Here is a 25,805-nt window from a genome sequence, read left to right on the forward strand (position 1 = left end):
GTGTTCTTTATCTTTCAAAGCGATATATACTTTGGCATTAGTGCTTATATTCAAATTAAAAATTATTTTTATCTTTGTCAGGCAAAAACAAAGATTTGCGGTATAACCGTGTCCATCTGTTTTCTTAGAACATTTGTCATTGCGTGACTTTTAAAATTTCTATCGTTAGAATTAAATTATTTTTACTTATATAATAATGTAATACATTATAGTGATTGTTTAAAGCAGTGATTCCCAAAGTGGTCTATATCGACCCCCAGGGGTCTACGTCAGCGAAAAAAAATTTGGGGGTTTATGAAATAAAAATGGGGGACCACAGAAGTGGATCTCAACAACCACTGATAGTACCTATCTACTTACATTATAATCTTATAAAATAAAGACATATACATTATTTATAAAAGTACCTATGAATAAAAAAAAATATTATATATGTTTATAAAATTGTGTAAGTTGTAGGATGTAGGTAGGCATTCGTTTTGTGGTCGCAATACATTTTGAACTTGTAAAAACCTACACATAATGATATACCACGGTGATTCTCAAAGTGGTCTATATCGAGTCCTAGGTGTCGACAACGACCTGCAAGGGGTCCATATCAGTGAAAAATAAAATTGAGGATCCATAAGATGTAAATGTGGCTGACTTTATTTTTGGCTTTCAATGAATGGATTAATCCACATACACAGATAGTAGAAATCTTTCAAAGTGAGTAGCACGATACCAGCTGTTAAAAACACATTTGAAGTTGATGAATTTGCAAAAAATCAATATCAAGCAAGCAGGGGGTCTACCCAAAACCGAAAAACATGGCAAGGGGTCTACGAGACAAAAAAGTTTAGGGATCTCTGGCTTAAAGGCATTAAACGGCCATTGGCAAAAGATTTTCAGCAATCTTTTTATTGTCACGTACGGTATGCACTAGTCGGCATAACAAAGGTTCACCAAGTTGTGATACATGATATTAGTAGGTTAGTGTGGTTATGCAGAATATTTTTTTATATTTTTGCTGATATATTTTTGGCTGTAATGAAGTTTTAAAAAATATATATCAATCAGTAAATCAATGTATTACATTATTGTGATTGTTTAAAGGCATCAAACGGCCATTGGCAAACGATTTTTAGCAATCCCTCTATTGTCACGTACGGTATGCACTAGTCGGCATAAAAAAGGTTCACCAAGTTGTTATACATGATATTAGTGGGTTAGTGTGGTTATGAAGAATATTTTTTATATTTTTGCAGTTATATTTTTCGCTGTTATGAAGTTTTTAAAAATAAGTATAAAATTGTGAAATATATATTATTCTTAAAATTTCATTTTGAAAGACTTTTAGCAAATTAGAAAAAAATAGTATAACTGATGTCACTCCACACCGGTCAGGCATGTATTAGGTTTTTATTTTTGGTGGTAAGCGCGCTTATTTTTGCCTTTGTAGTCCAAAGTTTTTTGTAATAAGTGTTGCTAGATCCAAGCCATTTTGAATGAATATATTTGATTAAATAATTTACTAATCATTAAATAAAATAATCATAAAACAACTATTTCTTTTATATTATATCTTTCTCTGTTTTACAAAATAAATTATATTTTGGAAAAATTAACTTTATAAGTCATTTATATATTAATAATATAAATAGTATTATATTAATATGAAAAATATAAAATATTTTTTTCTTTACATTTCTTTATTTATTACTAGATTTTTTTGTATTAAAATTAATTTGACATTAAATGGAATTAAATTACTATAAATTAAAGAACTACACTATTCTTAATTTTATTAGAATATAAAAATTCAATATTTACAAACCGTTTTTATTAAATTCTTATTTTATTATATTGTATAATAAATAATATATTAAACATACGTTTTTTTTATTTAACTTTCTTATTTATTGTATTTGAGATATTATTATTTTTGAGATATAATTTGAAATAACGATAAGAAAAATGTTCTGGACATTATGGAAAGATTAAGTTATATCCCATGATTGAGACAGTAAATTTTCTATCTCCATGATAATCATAAAATATGAGGACAAGAAAAAGAGGAACTTTAGCTTTGATTAGAGGTCTCTGAAATTAACTCTTTGACTCGCGTTCCGATGCTGCGAAATTTCGAATTATTTTTTGCTCCACGTGCGGAAAAGGGTTCACCATCGCTGCACTGGTACTCACACAGGGCTAAAACTAATTCATCGTCTAAATAATTGGATCGCTAGTGGCTGCCGGTTGCTAGTGGTGGTACAGTGTTGTTTTACAGAATAATCCGCGATGGGGGCTAGCGAAGCGAGGAACACCCTGTGAAATGGATATTGGACCGGTTGACGGTTCGATGGGCAAATACACGCTTCGAATCGATAATTGAATCAAACGACACCAGGTGTCGCTGCATCCGACTGGTAGTGGTGGGATTTTTGTCTGGTACCGTTTAATATTCTGTCGAATTGGTTAAATCAAAATTTTCGAGAGTTGCTCTTGTATTGAGTGATGTGCGATAATTTTATGACTGTGATTTACTACTATTTTCCTTCAAATAAATTTAATATAATAATTTTATAAATAAACTCTATTGTGTTTATCATATTATTATAATATATTAAAGACAAAATAGCGTAGTTTGTAGCGTCTCAGACTAATAACTTTGAGGTTTAGGGTTCGAGCCCCGGCAGCGGCACTCGAATTTTTATTTATTAAAAATTCGCTTTCATAAAAAAAACGGCACCAGCTGCAGTAACATTAATTATATTACACATAATAATTATAAATTATAAATTGATATAAATGTCATCGATTCCCAGACTTTCAGTCTGGTGGTTAATAATTACTTGTAGGTATTCATCATATCTAATTGATTTACTTAGTCAGTACATATTTATTGAAAAAAATAATAAATTAAATTAAATTAAATAATAATATCGATAAATGTGACTTTTTAAAAGTATTTATTTGCAGAATATTGTCTTATTACTTTTTATTTATAGTTGTTGTTGGTGTTTACTAAGTTGTAACGATTTTGGCTAATATTTTTCATGTTGCAACGAAAGATTTATAAAAAATAAATAAATATACTCTCTTAACATACAATTATTTTGATTGAATGTTTTAAATAAATACAGGTTCAACTTTCTTGAATAAGAATAAACTTTATTACAGCTGTATTGTTTATAGCAACTAGCAAAGAAGTGTTTCAAGTTTGTGTTGTGGATGTTTTTGCAACTAAACAATGAGTATTTTCTATATACTCTCAGTTATTTTATGAGAAACTAACAACATGTTTATAATAAATAATAGGCTGAAGCATTAATTGCCATTGACGTAAGAAATAATTAAAAATAAAATAAAATCATATTGTTTTAAGCTGAAGGTTTATATTATATTTTTATACAATATTGAATATTTACACACAGAATATTTATGCAATGTATGCTACATCGTTCCATTTTTATTTTTTAATTTACAAACCAAAACGGGTAGCTCGATATTTTTTTCTCTCTTTTTTGTCGAAAAAATACTAAAGCCCAATTCGGAACTTCAATCTGGGTGGTCTCCAGTCTGTCATTTTTGATGAGATTTTAAGTGAATCCACTGACTTTTTTTTGTGTTCGAATTCGAACAATATTATAACACAATAAGCGATAAAGTTTATATGGTTTATGTGGTGCGTTGAAAATAGTATTTTTATTATAGCTGTTTGCTTTTATAGACCAAATGCACATAAAATACAGCTAAACTTTTAGATATGTGTGTAATGCTTGTTATGCAAAAATATGCATAATAAAATTTATAATAATTCACATATATTCTATGAAAACTGTTTTGTTGACGATAGATAGCAAAATCATAACACATATTTAAATAAATGTTATTAATTTAAAATATATAGACTTGAATTTTTAATACAAAATAGAGCTTTCGAATATACTTATGATACCGTTTAAAAAAATTAAAAATTAAAAGTCGATCGACCCACCATACATTCGCTCGTAAGACTTGCAATATAGTTAAGGTCAGTGTGAGTTTATTTATACATATTTAAAGTTTAATTTTAGTGACAGTATAGAATTTTTAAGCACCCTCTATATGTTTATTGGCAAAATCCAATGTGTCAATTTTTTGCAAAATGGCGACAAGTATAAAAACTTAAACACTCGTAACTCAGTAGGATTAAATTTAAACAAAAAGATTACTACGTATAAAACATTTAAAAGCCTAAACTTCATCTAAATAAAATATAAAAAAAATAGATTTTTGCTTCAAAACAAGCGATGTATCAGTTCGATCGGACCCCCATACGAGCCATTTTGAGACTTTCAGAAGAATTAACGCTCTTAACTGCTTGGTTTTAAAGATTACAAATTACATTTTTAGTATCGTATAGAACTACTGAGCACCCCATATACGTTCTGTATGAAAAAAATAATATTTTTTTTTACAAAATGGCGGCCAATTTAAAAATCAAAAGTGTCATAACTTTGCAAATTGAAATCTGACTCAAAAATGTCGTTTGCAAAAAGTGTTTAAAACCTTAATTTACATTTAAAAAAAAATTTTGATTATTTTTTTTTATTAAAAAACGAGTCTTACGGTATATTGAGCGGGCCCCCGTCCGAGCTTTTATGCGACTTGGCATATAGTTAACGCTCGTATTTGGTTCCTTTGATATATTGGTGTTTTTATTGTATCACCGATACACGAGATTATAATATTTTATGGTATGAAAATGACAGTGTTCTTTAATTGTTGTTATTATAGGACTAATATGCAATTTATTAAAATTAGTATAAAAAGGTGTGTTATATATTATTTTTATATCTTTGTTCAGAATAACTTGTAATTTGGAAAAATAGTATTTATGGTGTTACTTTATACCGGACAGACATGTAAAAATGTATATAATTAATTGTTTACAGATTGAAAAATATTTTTTTATAGTTAACGCGCTCTTTTTATTGAATATCGGTTTAAAGGCAGCAATGGTGGCAAGATTTTTAGAGCGAAAAAATAATTAATTTGTATTAAAGGTTTAGAATCATTTTATTAAATTTTTTATTGTTAAATTTGAAATTCTTAATAATGACAATATTAAAAAATATTCTAAAAAAAAATGTTCGACATATGACTAGTCACTAATTATTCCACAAAAAACCTTGCAGTAATATTTATTAAAAAAAAATTATTGCTGGCGATTAATTAACTAAGATTTTAACTGATAAACTAGAAAAGTATCATTTTCACACTTTAGATTCGGACTTTCGTGTTTATCTTATAAACAAAAAACTCAAACAACCAGATTTATGTTTTTCCGTAAAAGTGTAATAAATATTAAAAATTAATTACTAATAAAAAAATATATGTTAATTATGATTAGAAATTTTGTATTCTTTATTAGTTTAAAGAAAAATAAAAAATACTTAATACTTATAAGTACGCAATAAAATTTTAAACTTTGCAAAATATTTTAATAAAAATCTCTGCAACTGCAACAGATACTCTGACTAAACACTTTTATACAAAATTTTTATAATATAAATAAATAACACAGCTTATGTGTGATACAACTAGTATAATATAAACACTTTAAAAATACACTTTATGTACATACGCAGCCACAAAGAGAACGCATCGCAAAATTCGCGCGCGGTGGGCAAAAAAACAAGGGGGCACATCAAAACCCGCCATTGACTCGTCGTCGATGAAGTGATAAGATCGGCGCTGACCGAAAAGTTAGCATTCTCCGTCATTCATACGATGAAAAAGTCAGAAGTAGAGATTCGACCGAGATACGGGCCCTCCTTTTTGATGGGCCGCATCGGCCGTACAAGGATGTCGTTACCAGATCCGAGAATTTCGAAGTGGAAAAAACGTTCCGCCGAAGCCAGCTCGTTGTTTACCTCGGTGCGGCATTCCGGCCCAAATGTTAATCATCGCTGGTTTTAGGGATCAACCGTCAATCTTCCCTTATTTAGGAAAATGGGTAGGCTTCCTTTTGCGGGAGGAACGGGGCAAAAACGGCCCACATGTAATTAAGCGCGTTAACGATGCCGGGGACGTTCATAAAAATGGCTAAAACAATTTAGAATTCGATTTGGTGCCCGATATGGGTCGGGTGTGCTTTCGACGATTTGGAATGACGAGACATATCCTAAATGGGAATTGAAACCCTGGATTTGCTTTTCATTATGTTTAAAAAAATATATGGTATGATAACATTGTATAACAAATTTACATTTGTGTGCCACAGACATAAGGCATTGGTTTGCATAAAACAATTTATTTATTTATTTTTTTTTAATTGATTCTATCGCGAAATATTAGATTACTAAATGCGTCATGATGGTCAAAAATAATACACATGTAGTTATAAAGAAAAAAAAAAAAATAAAGTAAAAATTATAAATTATCAAAATGTTAACATTAAAAACATCAATATAAAGTTCTAGTTACAGATTTATATTAGTATTTAATTACACTGCAAATACTTTTTTTAAAAGGATTTTATAATTTCTCATAATATTCTACGTAAACAACAATCGTGATTCAGAGAAAAACATTTCAATGAGACTGCATTACAAGTAGTTCTAAATGATTAGCCAACAATACAAACAAAATCATTGAAGCAGTTTCCTTGCATTTCAAGAGGGATTTCGAAACAATAGACCGGAAAATAATGTTGAAGAACAGAAGTGAAATTGTTTTAAAATGGTTTAATATTTATTTAAAAACAATAAGTAATGCTTATTTTGAAGAGAAAACATTATCTAGCGGTGTACTACAGGGGTCTAGTTTGGGGCCATTGCTGTAATCATGTTGCCCCATTTTAATTATTATTTAACAATATTAAATATGTTAAATAAATAAAATAAAATGATGTTGCAAAAATTACAAAATAGGCATATGAGATAAGTTTTAAATAAAAATAAATTGACTAGTTGTAAAAGTATGATTAAAATAATAAAACTGATTTATGTTCAAAAAATATAATTAGAAATAATAATGTAATTATTACCATAAAAAAAAATTTTGCGGACGTCACATTATTATATACATAGGTGATAACGTTAAAAAAGTTGTAAATAATTAAAATATTTAATTAAGTATAATAGAAATATGATTAAAAAATAATACTTATACTAAATAAGATTAAACTAAATTTATGTTTATTAATTATAAAAAATATGTTAGATAATAAAATAAATATTATTTAAGGAACATATAAAAAAATAGTAGAAAAATAGGTATATTATCTAGAAATAAAAATATGTTAAATTGCCTCATTTTAATTGTTGTGCAACAATATTATATATGTTTAATATATAAATAAAATAGTGTTGCAAAAATTACTAAATAGGGCAATGACAGTAGTTTTTAATAAAAATAAATTTACTAATAAACATATGATTGAAATATTGGAACGGCTTAATCTTCCAGAATATAAATATTTAAGATGAATGTTTTAGTATTTATATATAACTAGAAAATAATATGTTACCAGAGTATTTATGAAGAAATTAAAATGTATATGGATTTAATACTAAGTTAGAGACAATTTAAGGAAAGTTAGGTATAAGAGAATAGGAATTATGTATAGAGGTGTCCGCAAAACTAAATTTCATTTCGTGCATTAAAAAATAAATTATAATATTATTTTTATTTATTTTTTATTTTTGTTAAATTAGCTATATTAGCTAAATAAATTAATAACTTAAGTGTCATGAAGCATTCGAATAGCTGACGGATTGTCATATTTATCTTTTTCACTTGCCACTAATATACATTTGCAATTAAATGTAGTACATTAGGTAATCCTGAAAGAAATGTCGTTTTATTAATAAAATAATAAAAAATCATTATGACATTACGACCAGGCTGTTTCTATCTTAAATTTAATTTTTATTTTGACCCTAAATTGATTTAAATTTTGACCATTTAATTGATCGATATTATTGTTTAATTTGTGATTTAAAAGTGTTCATAATATATCTATATAGTCTAATTCCTAAAATCTATTTTTCACTAAGAGTCTCTCACCTAAATTAAGATAAACTTAATATTTAATCGCACGTTTCAGCTTCCACATCGTGACTATTGAAACTACGACCCTACAACAAACAACTTTTTGTACCTACAAGTTTGTCTTGGATCGGTGTAAGGTTTTTTTACCATCCTTTTTCAGTTAGTGGAACAGAATCGACGCTGTTCGGAAAATGTAATTTTAACACACAATGGCTCGCATCCCTCGGTGGGTTAATAGGTGTTTGATGGCAAATCGAGCCAAATGTGGGGCCTCGGTTATGATTTTGCGCAACTGTAAATCGCGACAATGGCGCTGTTGATGGCTCGACAAAAATTTTATAGTCGAATAATGCCGAAAAGTTCAACTTTCGTATTCGCCGCGAGCCAATTATTTGGCGATTTAGCCGTTAGGGAGTAGAGAAAAAATAATTTTATAATAAGGAAATATATTTAAGCTGTTATTATTTTTTCTTGACTTATGAAAATAATCATTATTATTTATTATGACTAATTAAGGACTTGTTTTCGAAAGATTATTACAGCGGTTTACCTTGCCTTCTGTACAGTAGTTCCAGAGTCATTCTGTTGATACAACTATGTTTGTGGATATCTCTTTCTAGTCATTATAGATGTTGTTCATCTTCAGCGCTGGGTTAATTTTTAACTTCAGCATTGGTTCATTGCATTAATCCATGTAAATTATATTTTGCTAAGTATTTAAGACATTATTGAGCGCAAAAAAAAATAATGAGACATATTATTACCAAATTATTTTATAATAAAGCAACACAAAATTCCTAAATAATATATTATTTTAATTGTGACGATGATATTTAATGTAGTATGTTAAGCTAATATTTAAAATTATTAAAATATTTTTTTCGTATTTTATAAAAATTAAAATCATCTTGTTATATTTAGGTGGCGAACCAATCCTTGCTAAAGTCTTAAATATAATTTTTCTTGAGTCATCGATCTCTGCATTCCAATTTTTTTTTGCTGTAAGGAAGATGTTTTATGAAGTCGAAACAAAATATTTGCTAATCGTTATTCCTAGAGTCGGACATAAAACTTTTATAGTGTTATAAAACAAAGTAATCTTTTGGTATCATCTGCTTTGTATGCAGCTGTTAATTTGGTAGATTTAACCGTATTAAATATTTTTATCAATATAATTTTAAAATATTTATCAAAAAACCTTAAAATTTCGCGAGTAATGAAAGATTATCAATTTGATTTTTTCCTAATAAATTATAATAAAATACGTATTAACTTATTAGTGTGTGCCTGTCATGTTGCAACGAAAAATTTATAATTAATTATTTATTTATTAGAATTTGCTTTTATAAAGATATTTTTTTTGCTTAATAATTTACTTTTCAATAATTTCATACATTACTTTAATTCGGCCAACACACAATTTACAATACATTACAATTAGAAGCACAAATTAAAATTACTTTTTCACAATTTAACGGCCGGTTAGCGCGGTTCAAAGGTCGTAACATTCATCATTCTCGCCATTATCCAAAAAATGATAACGTCAAAATTAACAACGCAACCGTTCGGTTAAAAATCGCAGTTAAAACTCCCTTCGCCGCGTATATAAGGACATTAGCTGCGCAACATTGCGGACATTAAACAATTTTGATTTATAAACAATGGCGCCATTATACTGAACAACAGGGAAAAACAACAACGGTCGAGGTTAGCCACCGTCCAGGAATGGGGCACAAGGATCGGCGGTTCGTTATTCAATGAATAATGCACCATTCTTTAACCATCGGCCATGTCCTTGTAAGGAGAACCTCCTCGGACCTCTAAAAGGACCAAGGATAAAACAGGATTTCGCTTTTTATTTTTCTCGGACAAATATTTTGTCTTCATGCTCGTTTGCAGCGAACACATGTGACGAAATAAGCCTAAAACGATAGAATAATTGGGCAGTTGGAATTTTGAGATGTCACATGCGATAGTGTCAATCCTAAGGGTTCAGATGGCTTAGGTCTAATTTTTAAATTATTTTGTGAGAATAGAGAGTGAGAGAAAAATATATTACTTCAGAAGAGTTTAATGCCGCTTAAGAAATAATATTTTGCTATTAATTTTTGATGTACATGATCAAAATCAAAATCAAAAAAGTCTATATTATAGTAAAAAATAAGCTTAAAACAATTTGAATAAAACAGCTTACAATCAAGAAAAACAGTTTGGAGAACCTTGCAGTTTGCTCGAACTTGACGTGATTTTTGATATTGGTTATAGGTGCGCTTCATATTTATTTTGATATCATAAATGAACTTAGTTATAAACAACATCATTCAACATCAGCTTAAGAATTTCTTTATGATGATGTATTGCAATAAATTTTCTTAAGATCAGTCAAAATTGCCTTGCATTAAATGTACGAGATATTAACTTTATTTAAATTATCAGTCATAATATTAGCCTAAAAATACACTTAGTAATTTTACTTATATTTTTCAAGTCTTTTTCAAAGAAACCTGACGCTGGATTACAAGGTTTATAATTTAAAAATTTAAATTATTTTATGATTCTCTTTTCTTTATAACCGCAAGCATATGTCAAAAAAAGTCTATAACTGCACCATTTTTGAGACGTCACACCCAAGTGTTAACCTAAATGCTTATGGTTTTAATTTTTTGCTTGCAGGATGGATCGCTTCTGGTTGTTTTTCTTTTTTGTTGCGTCGATACACTGCAGCGCGGAGGAAGCGTGGAAGTGTCCACAAATCGAGAAACATCCTGCTGTGGAATGCTCCTGCGATCTACCACACACTTTGAGATGCACTGGAGACAGATCGGCCATGCAGGTAAATTATTACTAATATTAATAATTTATTAGCTATTAAAAAATCGTGCTTAAAATATTATTTATTTTGAAAAGAAAATATTTATAATACAAATACAATAAAAGTATTCATCCAATCATATATTGTTATATTTTGTAAAATCAGACATATTACAAATATTTGTTTAATAATTTATACATGTATAAATTAGGCTTATTAGAATTCTGATTAAAATCAGTTTAACAATACTGAGAATAAGGACTCTTGAAATAAACTGTAAATAATAAATTTTATTTAAATTTATATGTGTAAAAAAACGTATACTTTAATTTTGCTCTTGAATTTTAGTTTTTAGAAACGCGTGCTTTAAAATAAATTAACAACTTTCATGCAATCCTAATTTTTTTCATATTTTATTAATTACCAATTAATAATATATTTTTAACAAAATTTATATATTTACCAAAAAAGTACTTTATTCAGATTTTTTAAAAGAAATAATATTTTTAAGCATTAAGAAAAATATCAATTTAAATAATGCACTTTTTAAACATATTTTCTTAAATTTAAGTTCGAACTTTTCTATAAAAAATCTCGATCAAGAAATAATAAAACAGAATCCTTTTTGTACAGATATCAATATTTAATAATTATTAATTACACTCAAGGTAACCCTTAATCAAAATATGAGTATTAATTCCCTTTATATGTAAAATATAAGAATCGGTTAAAAACGGGAGACGAGGACGAAACTTTTTTTGTACTACGATGTTGAGATTTCGTTTATCTACGCCTTATATGTTTCCGTAAATAACAACTTTTCAAAACTTTAACACAGTCGGCTATTATTTTCAGTTTGAACAAAGTTTTAAAACACACATATGTTAATGAATTTTTGCAGTCACAGTTGTATTATAAAAAAATCTAAATTAATCCATAATTAAAAACAAAACGAAGTACTATCTTTTATAATTGGGAGAAAGAATATTATTTTCGTGACTTTTATCTGTTTAAAGCGGGAGACGAGGATGAATCATTTTTGGTACATAATTGTCAAATTTGTATATTAAAAAGTATTTAAATTTAGTCTGATTTTTTGCTTCAAAAATCGAAACAGTACTAATATTATTTACATAAAAAAAATTATAAGTATGGATTCAATGCTTTTTAATAATTTAATTTAATTTTAGATTATTGGAAGGACTCTAAGATCTTTACCGACTCACAGAGCAGTTTCACTTTTGGATTGTACAGTTCAAAACGTTTCTGCTTTGGGAGGCTCACTTCTGGAAGGAGTTGCTCTTCATGGATTGGTGGTTTCGTCTGGAGAAATAAGCGATGTTCATAGTTCTGCATTTGAAGGATTGGCATCTCCACTGCAAGCACTAGGTATATTTTAACATGTTTTTATAAATCAATCAATGCTATCATTTCGTTTTTATTAGATCAATATTATTTCTAAGATACTTACAACTTAGCATAACTCTATAAAATAAATATAACCTAATTTTCATCTCATTGATTTAAGATTTCTAATATAAAATTTAAACCTTCGATTAAAATACTTCACCGCCAGACGTCCGTTTCAACCCTCTATCGCATAAAACAAATTCGCATCACCTCGTAAAACCGCAAGATTTAATTTACCGAATTAAACCGTCCTCCATAATCAAAACGTTAACCCGAAGCGACATCCCCTAATCGCGAAATCATCCCCGCTGATTTAATACAATGGATCCCTAGCCCCCAAAAGGCTTCGGCGAAAAACTCTCATTGTCTCTGAGAATTCCTTCCACTTCCTCTTCTTCGATTCGGAGATATCTTTTGCAGTGGCTCGTTGTTTCTTTAATGAGTTCTCATTCAACCCCTGTCCGTCTGTCATCATGTTTCTCCCTCCTGATTTATTGCCCCTTCAGTTAAGGACGCTCGATAGCGAGCCTTGCCTAGGTACATACAGCCGTTTTATGTGTACCAGTCTATCCGCTAATACAACAATCCACTTCAAATATCTCGGAAAGAGCAAACAAAATAAGACATTTTTGTCTCTCATACACGGGTAAGTATATTTAGAAAATACTTATACATGTGTATAGGATTTCAAAGAGTCGAAGAAAAAAGTTCCGTATCGAACTTTGCCATGCGATGTTTATTTGATCTTAAAATCACCTAAGAGAGTAAAAGTTCGCCTTTGGCAGTCAAAGGTTATTACTAATTTTGAGAGACTCTTATAAAAGTAATTGTTAGTTCAGATTGATTGGACGCTCAGGTGCTATAATGAAAAGTATTTTATAAACACAAGTATTTTTGATAAAACGACAAAGTAAAAAGTCAAAATGAAATGTTTGTCAACCGTAAATCATAGAGTGGGTCATAAAAGTTGAGTACCAATCGAAAAACTTTTTTCGTATCTTGGATTCAAAAGAATAAGGATCAATTTAATTTTTAAATGAGAACGTTTTATCGCATGACTTAAAGTATTTACGTTAAAGCATTGACCATTGTTTTATTTAGCCGACAAACGAATCCTTGCTAAGGACCTAATACTATAAGCATACTTAAATAATTAAAAATTAAATATTTAAATCACAAAGATATGATTAATTGAGTTTAAATATCATATATTATTCTATATTTAAATTGTTTAAAGTCGTTTCTGTAAAATTAAGTATATTATGTAATTCACTTTAAGTTATAGCAACTAGGCTACTGTGTATTTAAACAAATATATCAATATATTTTATATTTATTCTAGATAGTTGAAGAACTTGCTAATTAAACATTTTTAAAAAAAAAATATTTTTAGAGCGTAGGCCTAGTGATGCAGGATCTCTGTGGACCTAATATTTTTAAGTCTGCTCTAGAGGCGAAGCCTCTACGGTGGGTCTGACTTTTACTGTTTTTTTACGAAGTTGTCTCTGATTTGTGCCATTGAAATTACGTTTTTTTTTGTGTGTCACACATTAACCGCCACAATATAATATTTCGTGACTTGCAAATGAATTGCTTATAAATAAATCTCTGTATAAATAAGGCCAATTAATCGCAAATATATTTATGTTTAAATAAAGAAAAAAACGGTATTTTAACAAATTTCTTATTTATTATTTACAATATATAATATAAAAAAACTTAAATAAAATTGTGCTTTTTATTTTTATTTATATCTTATTGATATTATCACATTGTTGCCTTAGATTTATTAATGTTGAATGTCATTATCTCTGTTGATAAAATGCTTTATCATAGAATGTAAAACTTTGGTAGACGTCTTTTCAGGTATATTTTATAGTTCAGAAATAGGTCAAAGTTTAATGAAGCTAGACATTGTATTCATAGTGAATTTCTCATGTCTCGATGTTTTCGTTTCTCGAGAAATAAAATATTATTCTAAATTCATTCAAAATTCTTAAAAATATTAAAATATATTAAAAATATTAATACGTTGTGTATTACAGTTTATATATATTTTATTTTGAAAAATACTTTCACTGATTTTATGTACAACAATTTTAGTTAAATAATAGTTTAAATATAAATTAACACAAACAATGGTAAAACTTTCAATAAATTTATTTAAAAAAATTATATTAGTTACTGATCAAAATATTGCTTGTTTTATAATAATAGTTATTTTCAATCAAACAATATATTTTCTCAAATTAAAAAAAAATTATGTCGTTTAATAGTATATAAATAAAAACATACTAAAACTATGATAGTCATTTATTTTTTGTTGAACGGAATGCTTAAGGATGTCAAAATAAAATATTTGCTAATCGTTATTCCTAGAGTCGGCCATAAAACTTATATCGAATTATTAGTCAGCATTAATCTTCGTCACTTTCCATACCATCTGCTTCAGATGCAGCTATAAATTCAGCAGATAATAATCGCTATTTGCTTTTAAACTTGTTGTAGTTGTACACTATTTTTAAATATTTATATAAATTTAGTTTTTACTAAAAAAACATTTTAAGAAAATAATCATAATTTTGCATATTTCTTGGGATATTATCTCGAAATAATTTACAAGAAGAAATACAGAGAGTAAAGTAACAATTTATTACAGCACTGTAAAATTTTAATTGTTGCAACTAGAAAGTGCCTTACCTAGATATTTAATTACAATATTGTTAGTTAAAGTTGTATTATCTTATTATGCTTTGATCTTTAAAAAATAATTTTTGATAGGCCATAAAAATAAGCAGATTGCGATGAATTATTTAAATAAAAATTATATCTTAAAAATAATATTATCCACACGTCGTCAATGAAATGTTTGCAGAAAAACTAATTTTGCTTAAAGGTGAACCAATACAAAACATACATGAAATTGATGCATTGACTGAAAAAAAAAATGGCAAAAAACGTGTTAAAAGCGCAATAAACAAAATGCAATTTGTCTGTACGACGCATAGTTATTCCTAGACATTCTGATTTTATTTTTAAGAAACGCTTTAAAGATATTTTACTTATAAAAAATATCTACAAAAAACACCGTATTATTATAAATTTACATAAAATTACATTAAAAGTTTTAAGAATTTTACGAGAATTATTATTTTCACTTTGTATGTAGATATGTAATAATAAAGTGTATTTTTGTAGATATTTTTATATTTATAAAACATATTTACCATTATTTCTGGCCTCTCAGGAGTCCTGATTTTTTTTTCTCTGATGATACTAAAAGAGTCCATTTGTCAAATTTGTCAAGAATACTAGTGGTATTTTTTACAAATTTGAGCTCCAGATTTGAACAATGTTTGCAATGCGATGGTGCACACCTGGATATTGTTATTTTTATGATGTGATTTTCCTGAATGTATATTTTAATATGAATGAAAAAAAAATCGTTTAGTATTCTAGATTTTTTTTTTAATAATTTATTCCAAACGGATTATCTTTATGGCCCACCCTTACTATCGATAATACATTAGCTTTTAAATACCAAAAAAGACTACTTACCATTAGAATAAATATTATTATAATACACTATTAGTTTATATGTTATTATATGTTAACTACATAATTTATAGATTGAAATAGTAGCAAGGAGTCTAAAATTCTGTCAATAATAGTAAATCTTAAGTGTAGGCTATCTTTTTAAGTTACAGCATTATTATTTACACAGGCGCATAGGACCTCTTGTCAAATCGTAGCAATAATTTCCCGCTGTAAAATATTTCGTAGCACATTTGTCACGGTCGAGTAATGTCGTCAAAACGTCGAACGGCCAGCATCAATCACTGGCGGAGAGAGTGGGTGAAGGAGGGGGAGAGACTTCTTCCAATTCCGCTTTTTCTTCTTCTTCCTCTCCGTTTCGTCTATCATCTCTCGGCAAAGATGGGAAATCCGCGGGGGCCGTTGATCAATACCGAGACAGCCGCCGGAATGCAAACAGAAAAACGCCCCCCTTTTGCGTCGCCCCCGCGGAAGCGAAGCCCGGAGTCCCCCGAAGGATTGGCACATTATTTCACGTACCTTGATATATAATTTTTGCGCGGAGAATCACTAATGGCGCAAATAATGAGCGCTCGATCAATTATCGAGAAAACTCGCTAATTAAATTTTTCCAAACGGGCAGATTTTCTACGCTCTTGAATGAGTTTAAAAAAATAATTAGGAAAATTTATAAAGAAACAAAAAAAGTCCATGCGCTAATTGTTTTAACAATGTATCACTAGAATTTCGTATGGTAACACTTCTATTGTATTTAACTTATGAATAAGTTTATATTATTCAACGAATGATTTTTTCATATAAACATAATGAATATTACAATAATAATATATTATTATTTGTGAAAAAATAAAATCACGTTTCAATTAACAACGTAGTTATTTTAAAAAGCCAGAAAACGCCAAGTATATTTTTTTACTTGCATTGCAATAATGCAACATATAAAAAATAAAACAATACACTTATAAATTTGTACAAAAGCACTCACACAATTTATATAAAAATCTAAGGCACAGCTAGATACAAAAAAAAGCTATTATTTTTTTATAAAAAAATAATCATGTACGAAAATAGTCTCTCTTTTGTATCTAAATTAGCCAAATAATAACGCAATTCAATATATTTTATTAATTGATTATTTTTTTAATTAAAAAAGATGGGTAGGTTATGTTTTATATTTTTTGATGATGATAGTATAAAAGTTAGGTAAGTAAAGTCCCTAAATCAGCTTAATAAAAATTAGTAGTCATCAGTAAATACAAGACAATTAAAGTTCCTAAATTAGTATCATGTCTAGTTTTGAACTAAAGATTAACAGCTTCGCAATATAGCTTGTTCTATAAAATATGTTCTGTGCTAATCTATTAAATGTGTCAAACGCCTTTTCGATATCTTACAATAGTATTAAATTATATTTCGATGTGTAAAAAAAGTTATTAAAATTGTCATTATATCATTTAATTAAAATTATTAAAAAAGTAATTGTAAGAACTTCACCTTACGCCGCAAACTATTCATAACCATAATGGGCGGAAAAAGGAAACCGTCGCCGGAAAAAGAAAACCGTGTCATAGTCATAAGAAATTTACGATATTCTTTTTACATAGAAAATTCATTAAAAACCAGGCGTATAATATCCATAAGTCAGGTACATACGCAGGCGGGGGGCAGAGTCACGCGTGACTTTGGGCTCGAAAGTGAGATTTACTTTCACTATCTACAACGCAGTTTCGCGGTCGGCTCCTTTGACTTCCTCTCGTAATCTTCTCATACATACATATTACACATTTTCCACCCATTATCCTTTGATCGTTCAATTTTAAATGTATATTATGAATAATGTATAGCACTCTTAAGTGCGAGCTGTATAAAACGCGATTGACACAACAAAGGAGCTAGATTAATAGTAAATATGAAATAATTAAGCGCCCTGCGCGTTTCCTTTTACTTCTATATTAATAATTTAGTTATAGTAATAATATTGTAGCAGAGGTGTACTTGTATTTGTTTTCTATGCTGCTGGAAAACTCATTAAAAATTAAACAAGGTTGTTTTAATTTATAATAAATGTAAAATGTACCTGTATAAGAAAACATAAGCTTATTTATAACTTTATTAATAAATATGAAGGAAAATAAAGGGACTTCGAATTAAACGTATTTTAATGATTGATCACTATTCCTAAATCCTAAATAATGGGTTTAAAACAAGTAGTATAACACATCAATTTATTTTTACAGACTTTTAGTATTTTGAATAATCTAAACAAAAATAATATATACTAGCTACTAATATCTTTACCTAAAAACATGTAGTAGTAGTAAGTAATTGTTTAAGTACTATGCTTTAATTTGTTGCAAAGCGCATTTTTTAAAAATAAATATCACATTTAATATTTTTTATAAGTTGTTTGACTTTCTAGTTAAAAACTCATACATAAATAAAAAAATATTGTTTTATTAAAATCAGTAAAAATATTCGTATATCAGAATACTCCAAACCAACGTCTTTAATATTACATCATTAATTAGTCGCACTAATTTTTGAGATACAAAAAATTTATGGACGACAACAGTCATCCAATTTTTTAATTTTTGCTTTCTTATATATTTTTTGTTTATTATAATTTATGAAAAATAGATTTCTGTATAAAAAATTATGTAACCATTTTTTTTATAATATTTTAATATCAAATAATGTATTGTATAAAAATATTTTCCAACTTTTATTATATTTTTATTTAATTTTTACAATTCAAATATTTTTTTGGGATTTTTTAACAAAGTTTTTCAACAATCTATTTTGTGTTTTTAAAAATACAAAATACAACAGTGTTTTTATGTTTGCTTTTAATAGACAGCATTTTTGGTTTCTTTTAAGAAAAAAATTATTTTTAATTACAAATTTGTCCGAAAAAAGTCACGAGAGCTTCTGTATACAAAAGTTTGTTTTTTTATTTCAATTTTCATAAATTTTATTTTTTATATAAAAGCAATTTTGATTTTATCGATATTTCTCTAGAAATTTTTCAACTTAATAAGACATTTTATTTTTATAATTTTTTTTTTTTTTAAATAAGATTTTAATTTAATTTATATTTTTAAACGTATATTTGTTTGTTTTTTACTCTTAATCTTTTTAACAAAGTAACGTTTTTTTTTTATTTTCTGAATAGCAGCAATTTTGAAACAACGTTTCGGATTAAATTGACTAATAAAGTTGGACGAGATTTTCACAAAAGCTATTTTTATGTCAATGTGAGTAAACCTACAGTAGTTATCGAGTCTTTAAATTTTGTTATATGATACATAAATTACATAAAAATGTAAATTTTTTTTTGCACTTCAAGTTTTTTTTTACATAGATACAATTTTTTTATGTTTTTAATAGTTGCTATTTAAAAAAAGGTGAATCAGCTAAAAAAATATAATCAAGGTATTTACAAGATTTATTATCGAATAAGTTTCATTATGATATCATTAAAACTACGACTATGTTTAACATGTTCTTAAAAACACATATTAATGACTGTAAGTTTATTTTTAGCAAAGTTACATATTTTAAAGAGCCACCGTTTTAAAACAATATGGAAATTTAGGCTGAATTACAAATTTTGCAGAGATATTACTAAAATTAGTTTATGCAACCAGTTTTATGTCAATGTAATTAAAAACATAATAGTTATCGTGTCCTTAAAACTACACATAAATTACCAAAAAAAAATATTTTTAGTCATTGTTAACCATTTAACTTTCTATATATATTTTTTGATTTTAATTGACGCATATTTTAAGTGTAAAACAAATATAGCAGATTAGACTAGCTATTAAACTAAAACAATGTATTACTAAGATTTATTTTTAGAATAAAGTATATGGTGATATCATTAAAACTACATAATTATGCTCTTAAATATACATATTAATAACCATTACATTTTTCTTTAGGACTTTTTTAGCTGAGCAACGATTTTATTAGGTTTTGAATAGCCGCCATTTTAAAATAAGATTTTACTAATATATTTTTATATCTAGTCTTATATCAATATGCTTAAAACTACAGCAATTATCATGTCCTCAAAACTCTATATAAATAGAAAAAAAATAATAAAAAAAAAATTTTCGTCAGTAATAAGAAAAAAAAAATTTTATAAAAAAAAAATTTTTTTGAGTTTAAAAAAAAATGTAAAAGAAAAAAGTAAGGAAATAAAAAATATTTTTTTAAAAATGTGAAAATATTAAAAAAAAATTACATACTTTTTGTGTTTGCAAGTGTTTTACAAACTGTTTCATAGATATCTCACGGATACGCAATATCGTTTATTTATGCTACGAAAATATAATAGAGAGGTAAAGAACATAAATCAATTAGTTTTAGCAATGATTCTAGATGCTTCGAAAAAAATCTTTACTAGCTAATATTGATTTTAAAATTTTATTTCTTATATTTCAGGATTACCCAATAATCAGCTAAAATCGATACCTTCAGCTGCCCTATCTCAACTGCAAGGATTGGATCGTTTGGACTTATCGCACAATAAATTAGAGAATTTGGTGGCTGACTCTTTTGTGGTAACAGTTTTTGATAAATTAATTTCTTATCTGTAACTTGAACTTTTACTAAATATGATATCAAAACGGATGAGGTTTGATTTATATATAGTTAATTTATCTTACCTCAATTATTCAGGAAGTTAGATAATATATTATGCGACATAAATCAAATTATTTGTTACATAAAAATAATCGTCACTTTTTATTTATAATTAAATTACAGGGATTATACAACCTGACATTTTTGGAGCTGAGCGAGAACCAATTGTCTTTTATGTCTCCCGGATGTTTCAAACCTTTGAAAAGACTATCCACCCTGAGGCTGAGGGGGAACAATTTGAACGTGCCTACCCTCACGTCCCTCAAGGATCTGAGCAGCATCAGCGAATTAGACCTGACTAAAAATTCTCTCGCAGGACCTCTAGGACCAAACACACTACCTACCCTTAGAAGCCTTCGATTGCTGCAGTTGGGAAACAACGAAATGACCAGTATCAAGAGGGGAGCATTGGCAGGTAAGATACTCTTAATTTATAGTTATTAATAATGAATTTGTGTCAAAGCAAAGATTCACAATTTAATATTAAAATCGATAATTTATATTTTAAATTTACACTGCTTTTTTCAATAACAACTAAAGCTTTCGAAGTAACCTTAAGTGCACAAAATGTATTGTTTAAGGTCACGCGTTACATATTCATCGTCGATTTAAATAATGGTCTACGTTTTATTTATACGCTTTGAGATTTATTCGAACGCACCCCGTCCCTTTTCGACTGGTTGCTTTACGATGAAACTTTGTCGAAAGTTTTAAGCAAAATAGCGTGATGTGAATAGCATTACAATGTCCATTACTAAACTTGTATAAATATCTCCGTGCCAAGAATAGCACTTCATTATTTTATTACTTGATAATTTTATTACTGAATAATTTTATTAAGAAGTAAATACTATATTAATTAGGTTTGTTGTAATGATATTATATTTTATTGGTAAAAACTCTTACAGTTGAAATGATTCGATTTTTAAATTGGAACATATCACTGATTTTCTGATGACGGTTGACATTTTCTCTAAATTCACACACAAAGTACTTTTGAACGGGACTAAGATTTAGTGGATTCGATTGTATGCGAAATCTTCTTTGAAAAATTCCATCATTGTCCCAAAATCATTAAATTCAATTTCATGTATTACTCTTTTCTTTGGGTGCAAAATTAAATTAATATTATTTAATATTTAAAAAGGCATCGCACGATAATAGTGACTTTATTATTGACATTCAATAGATTTTCACATTCATTCTTAATTATTTACAAAATCTGGATATTCAATGTGTTATTTAATATCCTCTAATGCTTTATTTTCATTAGGCATTCGGCTCTCGCCAGACATTCTATTACTTACTACACGACCAGATTAAAGCTTACAGGTAGTTACGCAGTCGGGTAATAGTCGGTCCAACAAAGGGCCACCTTTGTGTCGCGCTAACTTTCGCCCTAATGAGTCCATTCCTACGAAATTTTCCCGTTAAGAGTCGGTGGAAAATTTTGTATTTTCACATAGACCGAGACGAAGCGGATATAATCGTTAGACATTCTTTCAAACGCAAAAATGAGAGTATATAGCATAAATTTTATTATTTATTCGTATAAGTTTTTCATATCTGTTGCGACTTTTACTGGTTGGAAATTTTAATCTCGACCATTTTAAAGTTGTGTGGTATATTATAATATAGCAATTTTCATACAGAGCGTAGCGTCTCGCGCTCGACATTAATCACTGACGGCAGCTGCCTAATTTTTCTGCCCTTTTGCATACAAAATATATAAATAAAAGGAAAAAATGACTGCAATGAAGTATTACCACCATTTTAAAATATTTTAAAAATAGAGTTTCACCAAAAATGAATGAAAATATATTTAAAGTTAGTATTCAATCTTTCAAGCCATTGATCTTTCACTATTTATTTGCATTTAAGCATATAAAAACACGCGTCTCTAAAATTTTTTTTTGTAAATAGTAATATAACATTATTATAAATGCATATGTCAATTTACATGTTTATATTTCTAGAAACTATATTTAATTTAAAAGCAAATTGGGGGTCTTAAACACTTACAATGAAAGTTTTGTGATCAAGTTTTAATGGAAGTGTGGCTATACATCATTAAGGAAAGACTGTAGACAGTGTCTCTTTAAGTCTTTGATACTTTGAGCAATAAATGGGTGGCACTAAAATCTTTGTTTTTGTCTAATACATATCCTATCTATTTCATACATGTTTGATTTATCAAAACATGATGGTGTATTTAATATTTTTTGCAATATAAAAAAATGGCTTGATAAGTTTATTTTTGTTAATGTATGGCCAAACAAATTATTTTGCCTCGGAAATATTTATTAACATCGAAGGACACAAATCTATTAGTTTTATCCCCCTTTTAGTTGTTCTTGCATAACTAATTTATACGAAACGATTATGGGTAATCCCAGCAAATATAAAATTGTTATATTTATTTTTGAAATTATTTTTTTGCTGACCTAATATCTAAAAGCATTTATTAAATAAATATATGTATTTAAATGAATAAAAAATAACAGTTAGATTTTGTATAAATTATTAAGCTATAATTTTGTACAAATGCAAGAGCAAAATACCTTGATTAGCGGTCAAGAGCAGGGCTCTTGAAAAATAGCTACTCACGACCATATGTTTTTTAGTTTGTAACTAATAGATAATATTAGTCCTACCGTTATAAATGAATAGTACATATTTTATACAATTTAACTTTGCATTAGTGAATGTTTATTGCACAATTAAGTTGCCCAGATTAGCATAATGATGATATTTATATTTATAGACACTGCTCTAAATGAGTGAGAGTGAGTGAATATATCTGCAAACGCAATTGGATGTTTAAGACTAGCGACTTTGACATATGGTGAACGGTTTTAACTTGCCTAATTTGGCTGTATGTGCGATTTTTGCTTCCTTGCGTACGCCTCAGTATATAATTACGCATTAAAAAAAATTATTTGCTCAGAAAAAAATTGCATATTTTTTTGCAATGTTATTGAATAATTATCGCTTCATAAAATAAAGTAAAGTCAGGTGATTTCTAAATCTAGGTGTTCTCATCTTGGGTTTTAACTAACATGACGATTTCTCTCAAATATAAATTTATGAAGCGCTTATTACATTTGTTCTTAAAAGTGACTTTTGTATTATTTGGTTATCAAGTAATTGATTATTAAATATAAAAGTCAAATCAAGCAATTTATTTATCAATAACAATAACAGTGAAATCTCATTATAACTAACCCCGAAATAACGAAATTTCAGTATAACGAATCTTCAATCTTTACCTGAAAAACTTTACTAAATGTTTCAATTGTAACGAAGACTAATCTCAGTATAACGAAATTTTTGATTTGGATTTAAAAATGACATTACAACTTTAATTCAGTTTGCCTTTGACTTGGCGTGTGTCAGGTGTGTTCCCAAGTGACATTTAAGCTGTTTCGCCGATCTTCAAACTTCTTTTATAAAACATTTTTTAACATATTTTATTATGTTCATTACAGCATCCTTTAAAATAGACAAAATACTATCTGTCAATTTAATAAGAGGTTATACAGTAACATGGTATTCATTTTTTTTATAAATAATCTTCTTACATTCAATATAACGAAATTTTCTTTGGTCCTGTGACCTTCGCTATACTGAAATTTCACTGTACTTGAAAACGTTAAACATTTTAAATCTTTTTATAAAAAGTACTACATAAATTTTAAAATACGCAAAATTTTAACTTTAATTCACAGCCACGAAATAATTAAAAAGTATAGGCGAACATATTGAATGTTAAATAAAAACCGCAAAAATGAACGCGGTTAAAACGCGATTGCATTGCTATGCATATATTATTATATGTACAATTCGAAACACAGAAGTGTATTAGCGACCAAAAATAAAAGGCACGCATCATATATATAATACAAAATATAAAAAAAAATGGTTTATTTAAACTGCGGATTTTCAGATTAAGCTGCTAATTGAAAACACGTGTTATGGTTCAATTCAATTTATCGAGAATCAGTCAAAAAAAAGTAACACAATTTAACCAATTTTTTTTAAGATATTTACAGAAATATTTGTTTCGATAAAAATGTATTCAACGTCATATAGTTATATTTATTTGATTAAATACATTTATTGCGATGATAATATAAAGGTACTAAAAATAACATCACAAGATTATGCTTGAATACATTTTTAGCGAAACGTCGTTGACATCAAAAAACAACGAAGATGAATTTCCTGAATTTAAAAAATATATGTTTGAATTGTATTATATCATAATTATGCACTGCAGTAATCTGTCAGGTGATGTTGACAAAGCTTTAAAAAATATCTTTTCAAACGTAAAAAATCTGATTGCTTTCCCGCACGTTAAGCAGGTAAGTAGCTTTCGTCGATTTTAATACTTTTTCTCTCATATTTATTACGGCCGTAAAATAAAAATTAATAACGTCGAACGGCAGTTGAAAGTTTGCGCGTGGCATATTGAAAACGCGGCAATATAACGTTGAACGGCTTCAATGGGGCCACTCGAGTCGCGAAACTTTCTTATTAGATTGAACTTGCAAAGTAGTTAGTTATTTCGGTGGATGCACAACGGTTAACCACCCCTAAGTTTCTCATATCTCCAAATGAGATTTTTTAACTTGAACCGATGCGCCCGCGCTGATTTTTCCGGAACGCTTTATCTTAATTGAATGCGAAACTTTCCTGGCGAGCGCTAAAACCTTGATTAATTTAGTTTTATGATAATTAAAATAAAATATCCAGCGTTGAAGATTGAAAAGTGTATACGGGCGAGAGATAATAAATTGCATGTAATCACAAAAATAAAATCATTCTGGGTTATTTAAATACTAGAGCTATCTATACTGGTATATATAATACAGATTTAATTATTTATTTAAATTAAATTAAAACCATGGTCGAAAACGTAATAATATTTTTATAATTTTTTTCCTGTGACACATGACAGCCGCCATATTAAATTTAATTAATGGATAATATGCTGTGTGCTTTTTCAGAAATAAAATAATTATATAAAGTAAATATAGATTTTTTAACTTTTACAGATTTGAACACATTAATAAATTTAAATAAAAATGATAATTTTAATGCAAAATTGTTTTCATAGTAATATATTATTTGTTCAATACCTTCAAAGCCTACCACATTCCATTATACATTATCGGTATAATCAACTTTTTTAGCAGCAAACATTGAAGGTAAGCTTATGCTTTAGTAGTCCAGATGAATTCAACTCAACTAGATACTATCTTTTTCGTCCATTATCTTGTCAATGTAGAGCAAAAAGGAACTGAAACTGAACTTTTTAGTATAAATTATGTACAGCACGCATTGTCGTGACCTG

At 27.8% G+C, this 25,805-nt stretch overlaps 1 protein-coding gene across 2 annotated transcripts in view; it reads left to right on the top strand.

The window, feature by feature from the left end:
- Lrt (Leucine-rich tendon-specific protein) overlaps positions 1-25,805 on the top strand; it is a 160,840-nt gene that overhangs the window by 125,126 nt on the left and 9,909 nt on the right. For both annotated transcript variants that reach the window (XM_088189621.1, XM_088189622.1), the window contains exons 4-7: positions 10,696-10,855; positions 12,025-12,223; positions 20,249-20,367; positions 20,573-20,864. In XM_088189621.1, the coding sequence (XP_088045747.1) occupies positions 10,697-10,855; positions 12,025-12,223; positions 20,249-20,367; positions 20,573-20,864 (769 nt within the window). In that variant the 5' untranslated portion in view covers position 10,696. The remainder of the gene's footprint in view (positions 1-10,695; positions 10,856-12,024; positions 12,224-20,248; positions 20,368-20,572; positions 20,865-25,805) is intronic.

The sequence above is a fragment of the Plectrocnemia conspersa genome, unplaced genomic scaffold, assembly GCF_051122295.1.
Source record: "Plectrocnemia conspersa isolate PC_06_02 unplaced genomic scaffold, ASM5112229v1 ptg000008l, whole genome shotgun sequence".
In the NCBI taxonomy this organism is placed as follows: Eukaryota; Metazoa; Arthropoda; class Insecta; order Trichoptera; family Polycentropodidae; genus Plectrocnemia; species Plectrocnemia conspersa.